Source organism: Loa loa (assembly GCF_000183805.2).
Source record: "Loa loa unplaced genomic scaffold supercont3.1, whole genome shotgun sequence".
Lineage (NCBI taxonomy): Eukaryota > Metazoa > Nematoda > Chromadorea > Rhabditida > Onchocercidae > Loa > Loa loa.
The window spans coordinates 1,279,308-1,298,552 of NW_018108181.1; the positions used below are offsets into that span (position 1 = coordinate 1,279,308).

The 19,245-nt window shown below is 32.5% G+C and overlaps 2 protein-coding genes across 3 annotated transcripts; both read right to left on the reverse strand.

Annotated features, from left to right (window-relative positions):
* Positions 1-918: 918 nt before the first annotated feature.
* On the reverse strand, positions 919-8,271 carry LOAG_04038 (hypothetical protein; the record flags this gene model as incomplete). Its single annotated transcript, XM_003139575.1, has 20 exons — positions 919-1,224; positions 1,319-1,504; positions 1,589-1,792; positions 1,990-2,071; positions 2,316-2,550; positions 3,001-3,090; positions 3,254-3,351; positions 3,510-3,640; positions 3,826-3,915; positions 4,268-4,476; positions 4,618-4,901; positions 4,963-5,228; positions 5,361-5,447; positions 5,760-5,926; positions 6,070-6,162; positions 6,263-6,531; positions 6,789-6,983; positions 7,114-7,219; positions 7,577-7,645; positions 8,226-8,271. 20 exons carry the CDS (start codon positions 8,269-8,271, stop codon positions 919-921), a joined length of 3,213 nt encoding a protein of 1,070 aa, XP_003139623.1.
* A 4,862-nt stretch (positions 8,272-13,133) lies between these two features.
* On the reverse strand, positions 13,134-18,673 carry LOAG_04039. 2 transcript variants are annotated; one of them, XM_003139576.2, is made up of 13 exons: positions 18,401-18,673; positions 17,773-17,997; positions 17,018-17,253; positions 16,640-16,728; positions 16,333-16,544; positions 15,984-16,128; positions 15,562-15,770; positions 15,046-15,267; positions 14,751-14,927; positions 14,475-14,621; positions 13,992-14,087; positions 13,721-13,904; positions 13,134-13,479 (listed from the first exon to the last, which is right to left on the reverse strand). In XM_003139576.2, the coding sequence occupies exons 1-13, from the start codon at positions 18,560-18,562 to the stop codon at positions 13,424-13,426; spliced, it is 2,160 nt and encodes a 719-aa protein (XP_003139624.1). In that variant the 5' UTR covers positions 18,563-18,673; the 3' UTR covers positions 13,134-13,423. The 2 variants fall into 2 exon arrangements, with proteins under 2 accessions (XP_003139624.1, XP_020307574.1); XM_020446491.1 differs by having other exon boundaries at positions 17,773-18,087.
* Positions 18,674-19,245: the final 572 nt, after the last annotated feature.

Genomic DNA, 19,245 nt, shown 5'->3' on the forward strand with positions numbered 1-19,245 from the left:
ACATTGAAAGATTTCTTCTTTTAGTTCAAAGAAATGCTACCCATATAGGTCGGAGAGAAGTCTATTTTGAATGTTTTCCGATAGTAATACTCCAACTGATCGAACAAAAATTCAAAATAAAATTTAACAACTCAAAAATGAAAAAAGTTAACAATAATTGCAAAAATTTATCACGCTATGAATTGACAGAAATTAAAATGCCATTCTAATTGGAAATAGTATGACATTATCTGAAGAAGAAAGATTCTAACCTTTCAGCTCCAAAATGTTTTCTCCTGCAGTAAGCCTATCATCGTTTCTCCAGTAGTTCCTAGCAGCATTCAGTGCCTTGAAAAAAAAGATAACTTCAATAATATTAACAGCACAGATTCTTGTCATAAGCAAAAAAGAAAGAAAATTATTACAAGCGAATGATCGACAACTCAACCACCATAGTTTATTCTTGGTATTGTCGAGGTAATCCTCTGTATAAGAGAGTACCATGGGGACAGAAGGAACTACTTCTTGGTCAAGCTTCCCTTCATTATCGATTCATTTCTTGTGACTAGGAACAAAATTAGGGATACATGGGACAGGGAGACATTTGTTTAATAGTCTGCATGCTTGAACACTAAACTTTCTCGACTTTTATCCATTCTTATCCTATCCACCACTTTTGTCATTTTGCTTTATAGGGAGTTATTCTCCGCCATTTATCTAAGTAATTAAAATTACCCAAGCCACCCATGCCGTGTAGTGTTAATATTCACGGAACCAGTGAAGTAACACGATTTATATAAGAGTAAAATCGCTTAAGCTTTCATTTCTGCAAATTAAAGAATGCAGAACACTGAACGATTCCTATTACACTTCCAAAATTATGTGGAACTCAAATACGAATCATTCTAATGATTCATACTCTGATTTCTGCAGATATCATCAAATTCTTAATGATACAGATGATATGAAATCAATTGCATTTTCAATATCAATATTATAACTCACTTCTTCTTGTGCATACTTGATATCTACGTCAAATTGATCGAATTCGTTATTACTCACGTGAAAGTGAGGACTGGTAATGACTAACGAATCACGATTTTGATTCTCGTTGAAATGATTGTTGCTAATAGTACCATTGAATCGGTTCATATTTGTTGCCGAAGCAAATAATGACCATTCTCCTTTATTTTCCACGAATAAATTTTGTGTAATATCAATGGCTGAACCAGGCTGTATATCCTCCTGCATATGAGATCGAGTTAAAGGAATGGAAGAAAAGAAGGATTTAGGGAAAGATCGAAAAATGGAAATGAAATTAGACCATTGATGATGATACGTGGATAGTCAACGCCCCTTTTTGTCCAGCTTCATTGTTTCTAATGAAAGTATTTCGGTGTATTTTTGCATCCTCACAACCTTCCAATGTTATACGCATTGCGAAATTGTCATTCCTCAAGAAGCGATTCCTTTCAATAAACATTTTCGGTATCTTCCGTTCTTCAAATTTAGCTGCTAACGGACACTAAAATGAAGAACTATTCATATAAAATGACCAGTGATACTACTTTTTTTTTTTTACGTTTGCTTACAAAAGATAGCTGCTAACCTTTGAAAATATGGTAACGGATGGAAGCATGTTCGAAACGAAATTTGAAGTATTTAGATGAAGCAAACAGTAAGATTTCAAACTGAGTAGGATACCACCGCCACCTTTCTGCTTCCGGACTGTTAAATTGCTCATAACAATCGAATCCAATTCGTCTTCTTCTCTCTGAGCAATAACAATCCCGAAAGAGCCACTATTTTCCAACTAAAATTTGATTTGAAAGAAAAATTCACTTCTAATTTTCTAGTCATTTTGCTTTTGATTTATTAGTTTGAAAACTTACTTATATTTCAACCAAGAAATGTAAACAAGGAAGCCAATTTGAAATATATGCCTTAAAATAAATCATCTTAAAAAAATATTCCACTGCAAAATCTTTATTTCAAATGCAGTTCACCTACCACAATATTTTCTAGCATTATTTTGCCAATCGGATTCACGAAGTCTATTCCCACCTCTGCACAATCCATTATTTGAACATTTCTGAAACAGATTATTATTTTACACCTCTGAGATTTTTGTTTGCGGGATACAATTAATTCATTAACTGAAACTATCTTAGCTATCTGAAAACCAAAATAAATTTGTTAAATGCATAACTAAGTTCAAAGTTTTCTCTTTTCCTGTATTTTTCTTTTTTATAATTTCCTAAGTTCAAAAAGGTCCAAACTTTCTGCACCGAATCTGACAAACTATAAATTACCAGCCATTAACCTGTAAATTATACCTGATAAAAATAGCATCATGTATCTGACGTTTCAGAATTTGAATACCATTCTTGCGCGATTGCAAGATAACTGATTCACCCATATCAAGGGTGCCATTGTATACCGTTGTAATCAAAACACCAGTAAAGGTCGGTCGTATGATTTGCACATTTTCAATTGATATATTTGACGAACTAACGTTTAACCCAATCACTGCGTTTTCCAGAATGCAATGGTTTGCATGGATAATACCGCCTAGAAATTAAAGCAAAAGCTTATGTGCTATTAACTATGATTTAGTTAATTCAGGACAAACATAAGAATAAATTTACCAATTTGGTGACTTTTTATGTGTACTAAACTTGATCTGTAAATCCAAAAAAAAAAGGAAACTGAAATCAACAAAAGATGATGCTATTATAATCATAATTATAACAGTAATTAATAATGAGTCATACCAGTAATAAAACATACTAATAATAATATAAATATGGCATTTTCATTATGATTTAATTTCCAACCATTTTCTATTTGTCTTAAAATGCACCATACAAATCACCAAAATGAAAAAAAAAAGGAATAAAGTATGGTTTGTTCTGTGTTATTGTGTCACATACCAATTACAAGTGAATACTGAGTTAGTAAAAACTAACTCAGTATATTTCGAGAATGGAAATTCTGTTTAAATAATGAAAAAGGACATACCTTGATTGAGAATAATTCCAAGCCATGGTGTACGGCCAGAACTTTTTAATAAAATTGGATTATCTCGTTGGCCTAGCAAGTGTAGAACACCTAAATTCTTTTTTTTTGAAACTTTGCTCTATATCCTTATTAAAACAAGTGAAATTTTCTTGAATTTTTTACTGACTTATTATCCGACTTGAAAGTGGTTTCGTAATATACGATGAGAAGGAGTAAGTTTTTCCTTTTTTATTCAATTTCATAAATGACTGACCAAAAACAATGATTCCATAATTCGGTTTGAAATGCAACATAGATCCTTCATGAAAAACTGCAGTTTCATCTTTTCCTATTATCAGCGATGTGGTAAATCTAAATTTATCTCTGAACAATTGAAAAAGCAAAATTTCAGGTGAGTTCATTACATTTGACGTTGTGCTTTCAAATTCTTTGCTTCTGGTCATCAAATATAAGCATCACTCGGACATAACAATCATCGTATAATGAGGAGAGAGAAAGAAGTAGCATACACTTTCAACGAAAAACTTCCTGGTCGCTCGGTGATAAATGATGGTAATTTTTCGGATGCAACACTCAGGAATGGCGTTGCAACTACTGGGATCACTGATTTGTCTCTTCCGTCACATATTCGACTCATCACCTGACAACAGAAAGTACATAGCAAACTAAAAAAATGTTCAATAAAACTGCATTAGATTATTTCCTTTCACGGGAAAAAACATCGAACAGAAGAAGTAGAATTTTGAAAAATACGCCAAAAGAAGATTTTCAGACTTTGAGTAAATTCCCATCCTAAGTTCTTCAGAATTAGAACTGAAAAATGACCTTTTCTTGATTAGTTATGCCCCAATAATTATTGGTGGTATTGATGGACATTAAGTCTACTTTCAATCCAAAATGTAGCTCGCATCGAGCCTAAAAATGATCAAAACTGTGACTAAAACTCAAAATTAATTTAAAAAAATCTTCCGAACAAATTATCCAATCAGTCATAAGTTATTATGGCTTATTCACCTCAGAAGAGAAGGTGATAAGAATACGAAGAGAGTTCGATGTGTTTCAACAAATGAAGTACATTCAGTAAGGCATGTGCAGAAAATCATAGTTTTCTACTGATTTTAAATTTTTTTCGAGAAGTATAATCTTTCAGTTTAGTGCTAACTACCTGTAATCATTTCCGAAAAAATATTGCTTATAAATTAAGCTATATTGCATCGATTTATTCGCAAAAATTTGAGAAAATTTTTCGAAAAGTCTTTTAATTCACCTCAGAATTATCGAAAATATTATAGGAGATGTTGACACGATTTGTCGTCAAATACATGGTGTTCAAAGCTAAATTCTCTACAAATGAATTGTCTACAATTACGATTTTGGCATTTGTTGGCATGTTACTCGGTTCACTTCGGCCAATTAATAAAATGATTTCCATAGCGTTCCGGAAGAACCGGTTATCATGTATTCGGATGCGAGCTTCTGTAATTGGTGTGAAGCAAACTGATCATCAATTTTAAAATATTTATTCTCCTTTTTGAATTTGAAAATGAGAAGTTTTTATCTCCAACTTGAATGAATCATTATTATGGAATAGTTGATTGAGAAATGTGTGGTGCTAACCTTCGTCATTTTCACTCATTCCCAATTTGATCACCGAATTGAGTGTGGTATTAATCCGGAAGACGTTTTGTTGAAAATTGTTGTTTCCAATCGAAATTTTCGTTTTTCCTTTGATTTTATCAGCAAGTATAGATATGCCTTGATTCCCTTTCCAGTTTCCATTCAATAAATACAAATTGCTATCAGTAACATCTCGAAATACGACCCCGCCATTGTTATTCCACCATCGGCAACCATCCAACAGGAAATCACTACCACTAACAAATTTAACCAGAACAGCTTCCCTATAATAAGATGAGTAATAGATGGAGCTACGATTAATCTAGCATATGAAAAAAGATATACCCAGAATTGTGAGCCTTGAAACTGCTGGAAAAACATCTGATTTGAATTTGTTGTCCATTCTGTATTTTGAGACCATTCTGGCCATTAGAACCAAAACTTGAATTGTGCACTTCCAATGTTGACCCATTTGCCAAATATGTTGAGATACCATCTTTGTTATTAGAAAAAAATTGACTTGATATAACGATGACATGAAGGGTTCCTTTCAGTAAAAGCCCATTGATTTGATTTGACATGGAGACTACCTCTTCTACGACTAAGTAACCCTGTAAAATGTAACATAATCCTACGGATACATACTGACTTAGTTTCAATTTGTAATGCAGCTGAAATAATTAACTGCACTTAATTCAATATTTCCATTAATCTAATTAGCTGTTAATAATCAGATAATTTACTGATTGTTGTGCCCCAATATGTACGGATACGCCATTCTCACGGTTATTTATAGCTGTGACTCTTTTCAATGTATAGTTGAATATTTTCTGAAATAACAAATGCCAAATGATTAATTCAAGTAATAGCGTTGAAAATTTTTTCGAGAAAAATTTCTGTTTTAAAAGTAGGGAAGAAGACAAGTCGGACTAAATAAAATCTAGATTTTTGTAACTTTCTTTTACTAATTAAGATTTGTGAGGAAAAATTGTTGAACAAGATTTTATGATATTGAAGTCACATCTGGACAAAAACTACCACACTTAAAACTTTTCGGTTCATATTTATTGGTTTGGCTTGAAGTATCATATTTCAAATGAAAAACCAAAGATTAAGGTTAGTTGGGAAAATCCACAACTCACTCCATTAAAATTATTGCCATTATTGCGAGTTAAGATTGTAAGTCCGTTATCATTATTATCAATAACAATATTTTCTATCTGTGGAAGCAGAGGTGATTCGATCCGAATTCCAAGCTTGCTTCCAGAAACATTCAAGTAAATAAGCCGTGATTGCTCCGCTATCTCTGCTGAAAATGACATGAAATTTGATCAAAATGTTTAACATTAAAATTTTGATAGCATCCTTATGAAGTCCTAGAAAGTTGCTGAAGGTTTTTGAGAGTTCGCTCTGGGTTTAGGTTCCTTGTACTGTACAGAAGAATTTGCTTACCATTAGCAAAAGTAATACATAAACCATTCCAAGTACCATTCGTTGCATGTAATATGATTGGGTTATATTTGGTGCCAACCATTTGCAAAACACCTAAGAACATAAATTATTAAGACTTATTCAACAAATATACACTGCAATTTCAGTTTTTAAAAAAGATAACGAAGTAAAATAACTCGGATAACAATCTTACCGATCGCAATGATGCCAGCATTTTGAGAAAAAATTATATCTGTTCCAGCATGTATTTTGAGGACTTGTTCAGCATGGACAGTAATGTTTTCCGAAATACGATAAGGTGAATTTTCTGCTGTGAATTCAAGGACTTTCTCGAGATTGGTACTTCGTTTCAGCCTCACATTTCTCTCCAGAACCAAAAATCGTTCATTGTGATGTTTTCTGTGTTTGTGCGATATTCTTCCGTTCACAGATATACAATTTTTGTAAATTTTCCTTAAGTTTCTGCAGTTTTACTTTTGAGATCCTCATTTTTTCTAATTATCCTAGTTTTTATCAATTCGAATAATCAAAAATAAATCAAGTGTAATTGGTTTAATCTTGTCAATCAATCGGCAATTAATAAGTGAGGAATTAACTTGGTCGAATTGATAAATATATATAAAATTAACTTTTTATATATATATAAATATATATAAAATTAAAATTAATTGATAAATATATATAAAATTAAATATATATATAAGATATATAAAATTAACATCATATTAGTTCTTTTCAGTACGGTATGTCCACATGGTCGTGCGTCAACGTCAACAATATTGAGAGACTTATGTGTTACTATTGCAAAAACTGTTGCATAAGTGGGAGAGTGAAGCGTGAAGTTGCCGCCGCTACTACTGTAATGTGTTAAATACCAGACTGAATCGTTTTCACAAATTTTGTAAATCAATTCTCTGAAATTGATCAAATGCATTAAGAGAATAACAAAGAAGAAAAGAATAGTTATAATAGATATGATCAGAAACAGTTACTAATTTGTGAAACAATTTTTCCAACATTTTAAATTGTCAGAAGAAAACTAACATTTCTTCAGCGCCAGTTAAGGGTGTTATGCTGTCAACAGTTAATGAGGTGATACAATGCACTCTTGCAAAAATTAATTGAATGTAACTGCCCAAGAAAGGCTCCCCTAAAAATTGAATATTTTGAATGAAATAGAAATTTTGTTGCTATTTAATGAATTGATTCAGAAGGAGATTTATTGAATTTCATTTTAATTTAAATGGATCCATTTCAAATAGGAGTAAATTGAAATCAGATGCTTTGAAAGCCGAAATTGATGTCTCTACAGTTTAATACTACGATCTTCACAGTTCATTCTATAATATCAGTGAAATTTGTTGCATAATGAATAATTCTTGGTCTCTGTTTGGCATGCCCCAATGAATCATTACTTTGAACAAGGCCAATTAAATGTCCAAATTACCCCTTTCTAAAATGATATTTTAAACAAAAAGTATGGAATTTTGAATTCAGAGTTGCTTACTGTCTTCGACGTGAATCAGTTGACGACCACTTTCTACTCGTACGATTGTTTTACCGTACGATTGTTTTGCTGAAAAAATTCTTTACAGTATATTTAAAAATTTTAGAGAAATGAAATGGAAATTGATTCTTTCTTAGCTGAAATTTTGATACTACTGAAGATGAAGATAAAGGGGCATGAACTGCAAGGGAAATTAAATCAATCAGTTTTTAATTTTTTCTTGTAGAAAGGAAAAACAATTTATCTTTATTTGTAAGCCAAGCTTTGAAATTGGAACTCGTGGTATCGTAACGAATAGCCAAAAATTCTTCAGGCTAATTTAAACTCTTTTTTTACTAATATATTTGACCTGATTTAAACATTTGAATTTTGAATTTGAAATAACATAGATGTTGAATATGTTGCAAGAAAGAAGACGAAAGTCGATGAACTACTATATCTCAATAAATATTAAGAATTTATTGAATAATTCTGAGCAGCTTCTCTTTTCAATACATTGCATTCAAAGGGTTTAAGACTCAAAAACCGATAAAGTTTATATCAACGCTAAAAGTTGGAAAAATGTTTAATGCATTTGCACATTTCCTCCTCCTCAAAGAATACTAAATATATCAAATCGGTCAAGAAAACGGTTTCATGAACAGCTTACCAGTGAGCAATCCAGAAATGATTGTCGACCAAAGAAGAATTTTCATGATGAAAGCAAAGCGTTGAAGCAATTTTCGAAAAATTTTCTTGGTGAATGCTTTAAATGCAAATAGAGAGGAAAGAAATATAGAAATATTGACTAGTTGTCGTGGAGTGCAATCTGAAAATTGCATAAATTTGTGAGCATTTATACAACACTTCATAAACAAACTTTTTTTTAGAAAAGAAGCTGATTAGAAGTGAAGAATTTGTTGAAAATTTCAAAAAGTTACTTACAAAAAAAGTGGTTCATGGAATATTTCTCTGAAGAAAAACAAAATGATCCTTTTACATCAGCTAAAAGATTGTCTTTCATATTCTGAATGCTTCCTTAAATTATTAATTCATATTGCATCTGAATAATTTAATTTTCCTGGATTTTATATCTTTCAGAATTATTGCTAAGTCTGGAAAATATGTAATCCTTAATTTAAAACGAAAATTTCAAAAACAATTGAATGTTTTAGTTTCCTATAGAAACTTTGCTACTTTTTTTCATCTATTTTACTTTGAATTCCTTTTAAAGTAAAGTAAAATTTACAAATAGCTCTTATAAATGGGAAAAAAATGATAAAGTAATATGAATAGTTTAAATTTCAAATTAGTGGCAGTAGAAAGAGAGCTTTCAGTTTTTAAAGAACGAGCAAAAAAAGGGAAAAACCCACAGTAAATTGTTTTGTTATACTAAAATAGTTCACTTCGATACAAAATAAAATATTCAAAAAAAAAACGAAAAAAAAACAAACAGAACTCTTTTGAAATATCGAACAAAACGACAAAATAGCGCTATTGTTCCTCTTTACTTGGACAGTTATTTATATCCTAAGTTTAGCTAATTTTAAAGTATTGCATTTTATATAAGAAAAGAACGAAGAATATTTTCAACTGTTCTCTACATATTCATATTTCAATTTGAAATTTAAATTCTGCCTTGTTCTAGAATTCTTATTAATTTATCGATACAAATGTCACTTTATCCTTTAGTGATAAACACGACAACATTAATCACCTATCTTATTGAAACATTTGTTTTGCCTTGCTCAATAAATTGAAACTAGGAAAAAGTATACAATGAAAGGAAGAAATTTTGCAACAACTCGTAATTGGCTCTTATATTAATATATACAGGAAGTACAGGAAATATCCTGTATACACAAATTTCTTTGCTTAAATTCAAATTCAAAAAATTGCATAATTATTAATAATTAATTACAAATTTATAAAATTTGTAAGGATGCGAAAAGGACAAACTTTTCAAAATAATGCAAATCTTTTAAGTTTCTGCTGAAGAACAATTAAATTTTTGCAAGGAAGTGTGTGCATTCATCTTATGACATTTATGAAAAGCGGAAGCGTTTCTTACAAACTCTCTGTGAATACTGTAAATATTTCTTCTACAGTAATGTAAAAAGAAAAAAAAGTTTATGTTGAAATGAACTTATTTAATTCCAATTTGACATTTTTTTTAGTAGTAGACAAAACTGAATATTCGTTTTAAACACCAAAGATTAAGCAATGTTGCCAAAAATTTGTTCTGTTTTAGGAAAAATATGTTCATTTAAGTGGTGCAGCACCAAAAAGAAAATGAATAAAGGACGCGTAACCAAGGCGACCTACTTTTGGACCTATTTCTAGACACCCTTTCTGGTCAATAAATCTTTTCAATTTTAAGCAACACTGATTATTTTAAGAGCTAAAATTGCTCCTGCTAAAGAAAGCATACAAAAGAGCGGTAAATACTGAAGTTCAGAGTAGACGAGAAGCATTAAAAAAAATTAATGAAACGGAAATATGCAGTCACAAGTAAAGCTGAAACATTACATGCAAAAGATCGTTTGCTATTCACAACGATAAGCAAAATGGCTAAGGCTACTTGCTATCTCATTCCGACTCTATAATTCTCCTGTTTTTTTTGAAATTCATACTCTTTCAGTTTTGATTTCTTTATAACAAAAAAAAAGGAACTAGTTTAGTAAAATAAAATTCTTGAACATTATGGTGACATTCTGGCTCTTTCGGATTGCTTTAGTGGGAAAAGCAATAAGATGTTGTCTTTTATAAGATGAGTGGCACTCTGGAGAGGATAATATTTAGGACTAGCCGGAACTAGGCCGGGAGTCTAACTAGAAAGAATTGGAATAAGGCATGTTTTTGCTCTATTCCATCCTTAATAAATTATGCTTATGAATGGAGCAACTTTTAACTTCGTCGAATTTTTCCAATTCATTCAATCCCTTCTCTTTGTTATTCTTAGCAAGAAAACTTCAAAATTCTGCAATCAACAAGCTGCTTCAAAATGAATTTATATGATCTTATAATCAAGTGAGTCCAGTTTGCATCCATCTCATACATTATAATTAGCACAATATGTATAGTTTTCTCATTGTGAGGACAATATTGAAATACTTGAAGATTGTATGGATATGTCTGATATGTTTTACTCTGTGATAAATAAAACATGAATTGATATGGAAGAACTAATTGATGGATTAGATGTAAAATATCATGATGAAAAAAGTCTTAATGATAATGGAGGAGGAAATAAGGTGTAAAAAAAATGTGTAATAAATTTGGATGCTTGAATTACTTGAATTATTTGCAGCTCGTTTATTACTAAAGAAATGAATATTGCAGCAAATATGCAACAGGATTGACTAATTTATATCAATTAGTAACTGATATTTAACATAAAAAGAAGCCAATCTGAATATTGAGGTCCAGAATAATGACTAATTAGAAGTAATTTCGTCTCTCCATTTTAAGGAGATTTTGTTCAATGCGATGAATTTCGATTGAAGATGATGAAAATGTTTCTCTTCTGATGGAATAAGATGATATAAACATTAAAATTAGATTATTTCCTGAATAGTTTGAACTGATTTCTTCACAAAAGTAAATGAAATGGATGAAACTTTTTCATTTACCATGATTATATATCAATCTGGTATAAAAGATTAATCCGGATAATGAATCATCAAGATAACCAATAACCAACAAGGGTTTGACCTTAAGGGTTTGAAATTTCATAGTTGAAATTAAAAGCATTTTACTTGAAGACTTGATAGGAATTATTCCTTGAACTTTATTTCAGAAACAAAAAAAGCCACAACTAATAGCTTAACTCTTCAAAATTAAAACTCGCAAGATTAGCAAGAATTTTGCTTTATGTCAAACTGTCAAACTACTGTTAACTTACTTTATATAATATACACTAAACACTAAAAAGATAACAAACTGCTGTATGCTTTATTTGATGAAGAAAATTTTTGCCATTTTTCTCGATTGAAAATACATTTCATTTACAAAGCAGTTTTCTCTAAATTAGCAAAACCTACCAGTTTGTTGGACTACCTATCCATCAGTTTAGATTTGTAGTATTTGAACTTCAAATTTAGCAAGAACGATGCACAATCAAAGATATAACGAACATCATCTAAAAATGAATCCATATATCATGTTCTTTCTGCATTATCAATGTCAGCTTCCAAATTTGAAGGCAATGAAATTCATTAGGAGTAATTTCAGGACCAAGCTATGTTTTCAGTTAACATTAATTCTGATGCAGTAACCTCGGTTGAATATTGTAATTAATAGCTTGGAACCGAATCAGTTTCGGACTGAAAAAAAAACTGGTTGTTGCTTTTTCTAGCTGTTACCAACATTCCTCATTAAAATGTTTCTGAATTCTTGAAGAATTAATTATTGGCAATTTCTCCATGCAAACAGATTCTTCTATAGTAGGAGTCTGCAGCAGGAAAGTTGAAAATTACTTCCCATCTTGTTCCTGAAATGAAATCCTAAAGTGAAGTGGTAACCAGATAGTTGACCATCACATCGAACTTTTTCTCGCTAAGATCATTCAGTCAAAATTCGAATGCGGACTCCGAGTCAAAATTTTCAGTTATTTGCCATGTCATCAGAAAAACGCAGCAATACTGATCATTTTTTTTTTATCCAAACTCAGAAGACTGAGACCTGTGAAAGTAATTGAAGTGACTGCCAAAAGTGTCATTTCGTGGAGTGCATTTGTTATGGAACTTACTTTAATCCTATAATCCGAAAGGTTTGATGTTAACGCATTCGAGGAATGAGAATCCTGTTCCAATTATTTCAATTCATTTTAGGGCTAATTTTGATGAATTTTTAAGACAAACGAATCATCGATCTCCAGATTTTTAACAGAATTAGAAAAATGATTTTTAAGGAAATATGAACCAACCATATCTCGAAAAAATTGTGGGAATCTCGAGACAGAAGTCAGAAATTGTACCGAAATAGATGTATGCACAAAATGAAACCAAATTGACAACTGCCGCTCTTCTCGTGTATTTCCTAGCGGCTATCACGAAATCATTGTCTTTTAATTGCTTCCCAAGGAAAAAATAAAATTAATGTCTAGGATTGCCTTATGGAAACTGATCCATAAGCATTAACTAAACATTCATGACTGACATCGAAATAAATTGAGCCGAAAGATTTGTGAATATAACATGTCTAGATCAGAAAGCTGATTCTCATTACTGACCCATACATGTTACATCTCTGTCTCTTGCTTGCAAGTCTCTTGGAATTTGCTGTTTTTGTTTTGAAGACGATTTTGCTTCACCATGAGAGGCAAATAGTTCCAAGCCGTTGCATTCCTTCTCATTACATATGTGGGAAGAAAAACCAAAATGGAATAATCGAATAAACAATTGAATAAATAAATTACTTTAAGAAATAATTTATCACCTTTTATCACCGGATTTAAAAATCAAAAGCGTCAAATTTCGAGTCCAAAATAAAACTCACACTTAATTTTGCAATTTACAATACATTCACAAACAATTCATAAGTGAGCATGACTGAACCAAAAAATTTATTTGTACAAATAATAAAAGTAGTCAACTAATCCTGTCTTTCGAGAATTTATTTACTTTAATTGTTAAATACACACAAAACTAGCGGCACAATATAGCAACTAACTACAGAGGAAAAATGAATGACAGCTTTACAAATGTCATATTGTGTCATATTTAGTGTTGCACAATAGGAGATGTTTGCATTTTTTATATTTTGAAGTGAATGAAAATGAAAAAATATAATGTTGTTCCTCACAGAACATTTAATTGTTGAAATGTAGTGACGAGCACTGCTTACATCGCATATAATACATGAGGATTATAAAGTGGCTTCATTGCGTAGTACATCTGGTAAAGAGCCTTTCTCATGGTTATCTGGAAAAAAAAAGAATAAGAACACTGAAGGAAGGGAAAAATACCATACACGAATTTTTCGCAATTTCCACAAGAAATTGAGAAAACATAACAAATGGAAAACTGAAGAATGAAAATGCGCTGATTACATTGATTATAGGAAAAAATAATTAATAAAAAGAGAGCTGATCAAACAAAAAAAAGAATTTACTTGCTAAAATAAAGGTAAAAACAAATATAGTAAAATAAATGAACAAAATACCATAGTCAGAAAGAGCTGTGGACGAAGGAGAGATGTCAATACCAACGGCATCACGGGCAACAGCTATTGTTGGTTGGCTGCAGTAATAATGTGGTAAAAGATTTCGCTTCGTTGACGAACAAATACATGTCACTTCCATGCAATCATCATCAATATTTAGTTCTCGAAGTACACAAAGGCGAATCTGAAATCGGACAAAGATCAAAAGTGAGGTAAGATGCTCAAAAGGCAGAGAATTTAGGAAAGTTTGCTAGTCAAACGCATAACTAACCTGCTGGATGGCTAACTCAAGATGGTACGAACAACCACAGCAGGACACTTTCTTCAATAAGTCATTTCCAGCCAGTTCATTTACACGCTCTTCAACCTGAAATCTTGAACTCTACGTATGAAAATCATATACCTAACATACTCCTTCTGTCAATTAACTTTGACCAACTAATCTCGAGTTCTCGTGCTCTATCTCGAATTTGTAAGTTATAACATTTTAACTAGGAGAGATCCAACTATTTCTCGATATTTTATTTCGACCATAATGTACACAACGTTGCGAAAGAGAAAAATTGCCGAAGATCCTGTACAGACAGCAAGTAAGTGAGTATTTATAATAACGACCGTATATAGAAGATTTTTGAAAAAGCGGTGTATATAAAAATTAAAGCTCTGGTAGAACCAATTAGTTCCATACCCTTTTATTTTCATCAAAACAAAAATACAAAAAAGTCCAGAAACAGCTCAATAAAGTCTGAAAAACCTTCAGTCTTAAACTTTCGGAAATAATTTCCGGTGATAGATTATTGACAAAAAGTTGCAATTCATCGGCCGACGAAACTTTCTGTTGCCGTATGCACGATACATTTTCTTCATTTCTACATAAACGTCTCAACCGCTTCTGGACCTCCTGCGAAAAAAATGGTATATAAGTGAATAAAAGTAAAATGTTTTATTGAAATCAGAAAAATAACAATGAAAGTTAGAGAACAAACTATATTGAAAAGTCGTAGCAAACCAAAAAAATATAACAACAAACTATAATATATGGTAATAGAAGCCGTGGTCCGGCAGCATGCCGACGTGGTACACTATGATCAAACCAATGTGCATCAGGGTTCACATCTGGCGACCTGCTATCTGGATAACGTTGGCCCAATAAATCCATATGTGGTGATTTGTCGAACAAGCCCCGTTTATAGGCGGCATTCAAACTCTATAAGAATTGTGAAGAAGCTAAATGTATTCATTAATCAAAGTAGATAAATCATGACGAAAATGATAAATTGAAAACCGAAAAATAAAATGTTCATTTCATCAATGACGAGTATTACCTGATGGAATGGAGGGAGAATGTAATCGATTCGAATAAGAGGTAATAAATTCGTTAGAATACTTTTCAGTTCTTCATCGTTTAACTCAGAACGGCGGATACCCTTTCTACTAATACTGTGCGTGGTATTGGCGATCAAATTTGGCTCTCGTTCCTCCATTCGTCGCACCAATTTATGTTCACCCCATCGTATTACTGTTTCCAGAATTTTCACTTCAGCACACTGTAAATAAAAATATATCATATTCACAGATATATAATTTTGTTTCTCTAATTAATCGCTAAAATCGTTGATGCAAAAGCAGTACTGTAATCATATTAATAAGCGATCGTAGAGAAAGCTTCACTGTTTCGTCTGACGTATTTCGCGGCCACATAAATGTTGGGTTAGTTTCGGCTGTTCAAATATGTACCTTGACAGTTTGTCTCAACAAACTGAGCCAATAATAATGCTAGGTCAATACTAGACTATCAACTGCTGTCTTCATGAAATAAAAGAAAAAACTAACTAAAAAACCTGAACATAGTCAGAAAGCAGACAGTCCTTCAGTAAATCTTCTTCTAGCTCAAAAAGTAAGTGTGAAGAACAGATTCGAGAGAAATCGGAACGAAGGAATGAGATGCAATGACGTCGAACATAAGCAGAACCACCGGGTTCGCATGCCCAATTCCATAGGCTTCTCACCGTTTCTATGGATATTTGTGCTACAATAATGTCTTCGCATGCTGAAACAAAGTTATGGATAACTGTTTCTTATATGATCTACTAATAGGCATAAAGGATTCAAGTTAATAAATCCTACAAAAGGAATATGAAAAAAGTATTGAAAATAAAGCGATCTATGGTATTTCTCTTTTGAACGTTTTTTAAGAATTGTTTTTGGAATTAAAACAATAAAATTATCCTTCGCAAGACCCCAGATACAACTAATGTCCAACCGTGTATTAAATAAGGAAGATTAAGAAACTGTGCTATGTGGAATACATCAATGGCATGACGAAGAGGAGCAAGGTGTCGCTGTCCAGATGCAATTGCTTGCACTTCACTCAAGCTGCTTACTGATACTTGACATCCTTCTGGTATCTATAAATTTGATTATTTCATTTTCAGAACAATAAATACGGAAAACAAAATGAATATCGCAACAGCCAATCGGACCCTAGAAATATTCTTACTGTAAAGAGAAATACTTCCGTACTTTGCAAAAAAAATCAAAGTCTGCAAAGCAATATCTGAAGCAACTTAAGATCATTTATTTTTTACTTATTTAATACTAAACATTGATACCTTATTCAAATCCAACCGATCAGTGTAAATCGCATCCAAAATTATGCGTGCATACATGCGTGGGAAAAGATGTTCATTGATGACAATTTCCAACTCTTCACCGCATAAAATACGTTTCTCTATCACAGATCGCAAGTAACTAGATCGTGCTGCCAAAACTGCTCCCGAACATTTCATTCGATAATCACGACCTTCACTATGACTCCCTTCTCCTAAAAATACAACACCATGCCTAAAGAGTGACAAATAATAACAAGGAAGGCTTAAAAAAAAATATTACTGATTAAAATATTGATTAAAATATTACTGTTTCCTGTTGTAAAAACCAAAGTACATTCGCCTTTCTGAGAATCCACCGCCATAAGATCACTGGAAAGCGATGAACCACAACCATATCTTGAAATCAAGTAATTTTATAAATGCAAGATAACTAATATCTAAAATTTCGCTGGCTAATATTTGATACACTCATTATTTGTTGTACTAATCAATCATGCGTCAAGGTATTCCTGAGTTCTGCATGAGAAGCTTTGATATCGATGCTATTGAAAACATAGTGTTTAGGAGAAAATACTCAACATGTTATAGTACCTTAGTGACATCACAAACACCGCACAAAAATCCAAGGTTTTTGATGAAATGATGATAAAACAAAGCCAGCTGATTGGCTTATTTGAAATAAAACCTTTGTAAAATAGCAATAAATGACTGTCGATCGGAATGACATAATGATATATCGTATTCACCAGAATAAATATAATACAGCATTGCTTGGAATGTTTCTGATGACATGCTACTATCCGTGAAGAGAATTTCCAATTTTGCATCATCCGACCGCTGCGTAACCAGTGAATTCCAGAAATCAGAAAAATAACGGCAACGCGCTCTAAGTATAAAGGAATGAGCAGCATAGCGGAATCCCTGGAATTAATAAAAGTTGATTTCTATTAAAAAAAATGAATCAGAAAAATTTTCTACGCTAATGGCACACACGTGGTATGTTTAGAAAATAAATAATCACTCTTTCCAAGCGCCTCAATAAAATCTTGAACTAACAGAAAGTAAAAGAGAAAAAAAAACATAGAAAATAAAAAAACACCAAATTTCGGATCCATTTTGATGAACTGATGATAGTTAAATGCACACAACATGTGGGTAAGAATAAACTCTCTGTTACTACTTATTCTCCTTTTATGAGTAATATAAGACTTTTACTTCATAGATTCTCAGAATCAACAAAAAATAGGTGAAACGAATACTACTCTGTTACTTATTGTTCGGAAGTTCTTAAATTGAACGTTTACTTCTTTCAGTTGTTTAAAAGTCCTCGAATACAGCTGGAATATCGAAGAATGCATTTCAAAAGAAACGCTGACAAAAGTTTTTCGGGTAGGAATTACTCTTTCCAGAATTATTATTAAAAATCGAAATCATAATTACCTTGTGTGTAACAAAGCAGTCAGAAACTATTTCATTTTTCAATGCATTGAGTAGATCTGCTGCTAGAACAGATGTGCTAGGTCGCGCTTCTTCAGCCATCGAAGCCAACTCCCGTACTCCGCAAGCACTTTCCATTTCCATCAATAAAGCAAGAAGTTCAGTACTTGTCCAACGACTGATGAGATCACAAAAAGCACGTTGATCTTCTTGCGATATTTGTCGGTACTACAACGAAAACGCTAATCCCGTACAGGAAGATGATGAAATAGATCCTATGGAACTGGGTCGTATAATCTTTTGACAACTTTTATAGGTCTGAAATCTAGAAAACTTGAAGAAAAAAGCAAATCTAAATCTCTAACCTGTTTCTCCAATGAATTTCTTTTTTTTTTTCTAAAACCTGTCGCAAGTTTAATTAGTGCATTCAGTGTGCTGATGATAGCTAAATGGAATACTAGGAACAAATTTCCGGATAATTTTCCAATAGAACTATGACTGGGAGACAGAACAAATATTCCTTAGCTTCTCGTGAAAACCATCATAAACAGCTTATCACTTTAACAGCTTAACAAACAATCTGACCAAAAGGCAAGCTCTACGAGCAGTTTTAATTAGGAAATCGACTTACCTTTCGTCGCCAGGGAAAATCTGCTAATTTCTCGATGAAACATTTGTCATGGATAAAAGATGTTAAGCGATTACGCTGAACGTTGTCACCCTTACGTGTCGAGGTTGGCGCAATCCAGTCGGGTCTGAATTCCTTCCGAACACTGCTATTCAGTGCACCCATTGATTTTTCACTAACATCTTTTTTGAAATCGAATGAGGCCAAAGAAATATGTTAACGTCTCATACGTTTCATTTGGACAATACAAGAAAACTCCCCGCTTCACCAAATCCCATGTTCTAATACACGACCTGTCACACTTGACCCACACGTCAGAGTCAGGAATCGTTAGAAGTTGTCAGGTGTGAGTCTAAAGCCATCATCCTTATCCAGAACCACCAACACCAATATCTGTCCCCATAAATGCACTTCCGATGGAACAACACCGTCTCGCAAGTAATTCACAAATCCCTGAGAGTCAACACCGTCTCGCAAGTAATTCACAAATCCCTGAGAGTCGCGAATCGACCCCAGGCCAATGAATCATCCTCAATATTACTGGTCTTTAGCTATCATGTCACGGAGTGCTGATCCTAGTTCTTATTGATCACCTCAACCTCTCGGTCTTTCTCAATTTCCGACGAGTCGAGGCAGTGCACCACCCCTGTGTCTGAGCCATTGCTTCAAAACGGGTTTTTTTCTCGATTCTCAATGAAATATTCGCTTTTAAATCCTATCTTTTCTCGAACTATCGTGCTATTTCCAAATGCGCCGGTTGCGCAAATTTCTTAAACCTTAGTCAGTCCTCTATCTTCTCCGATTTTTCTTTGTATGTGGTCTAAAGTATAGATTCAGTAATATTTGCT

What these genes read in the sequence shown, in the direction of transcription:
- LOAG_04039 (XM_003139576.2), bottom strand. Translation starts at nt 18,562, where the DNA reads ATGGGTGCACTGAATAGCAGTGTTCGGAAGGAATTCAGACCCGACTGG. An exon ending in ACTGCTTTGTTACACACAAG is followed by an intron (nt 17,254 to 17,772) that starts GTAATTATGATT and finishes TATTAATTCCAG; the next exon opens with GGATTCCGCTATGCTGCTCA. An exon ending in CACAGCTCTTTCTGACTATG is followed by an intron (nt 13,480 to 13,720) that starts GTATTTTGTTCA and finishes TTTTTTTTCCAG; the next exon opens with ATAACCATGAGAAAGGCTCT.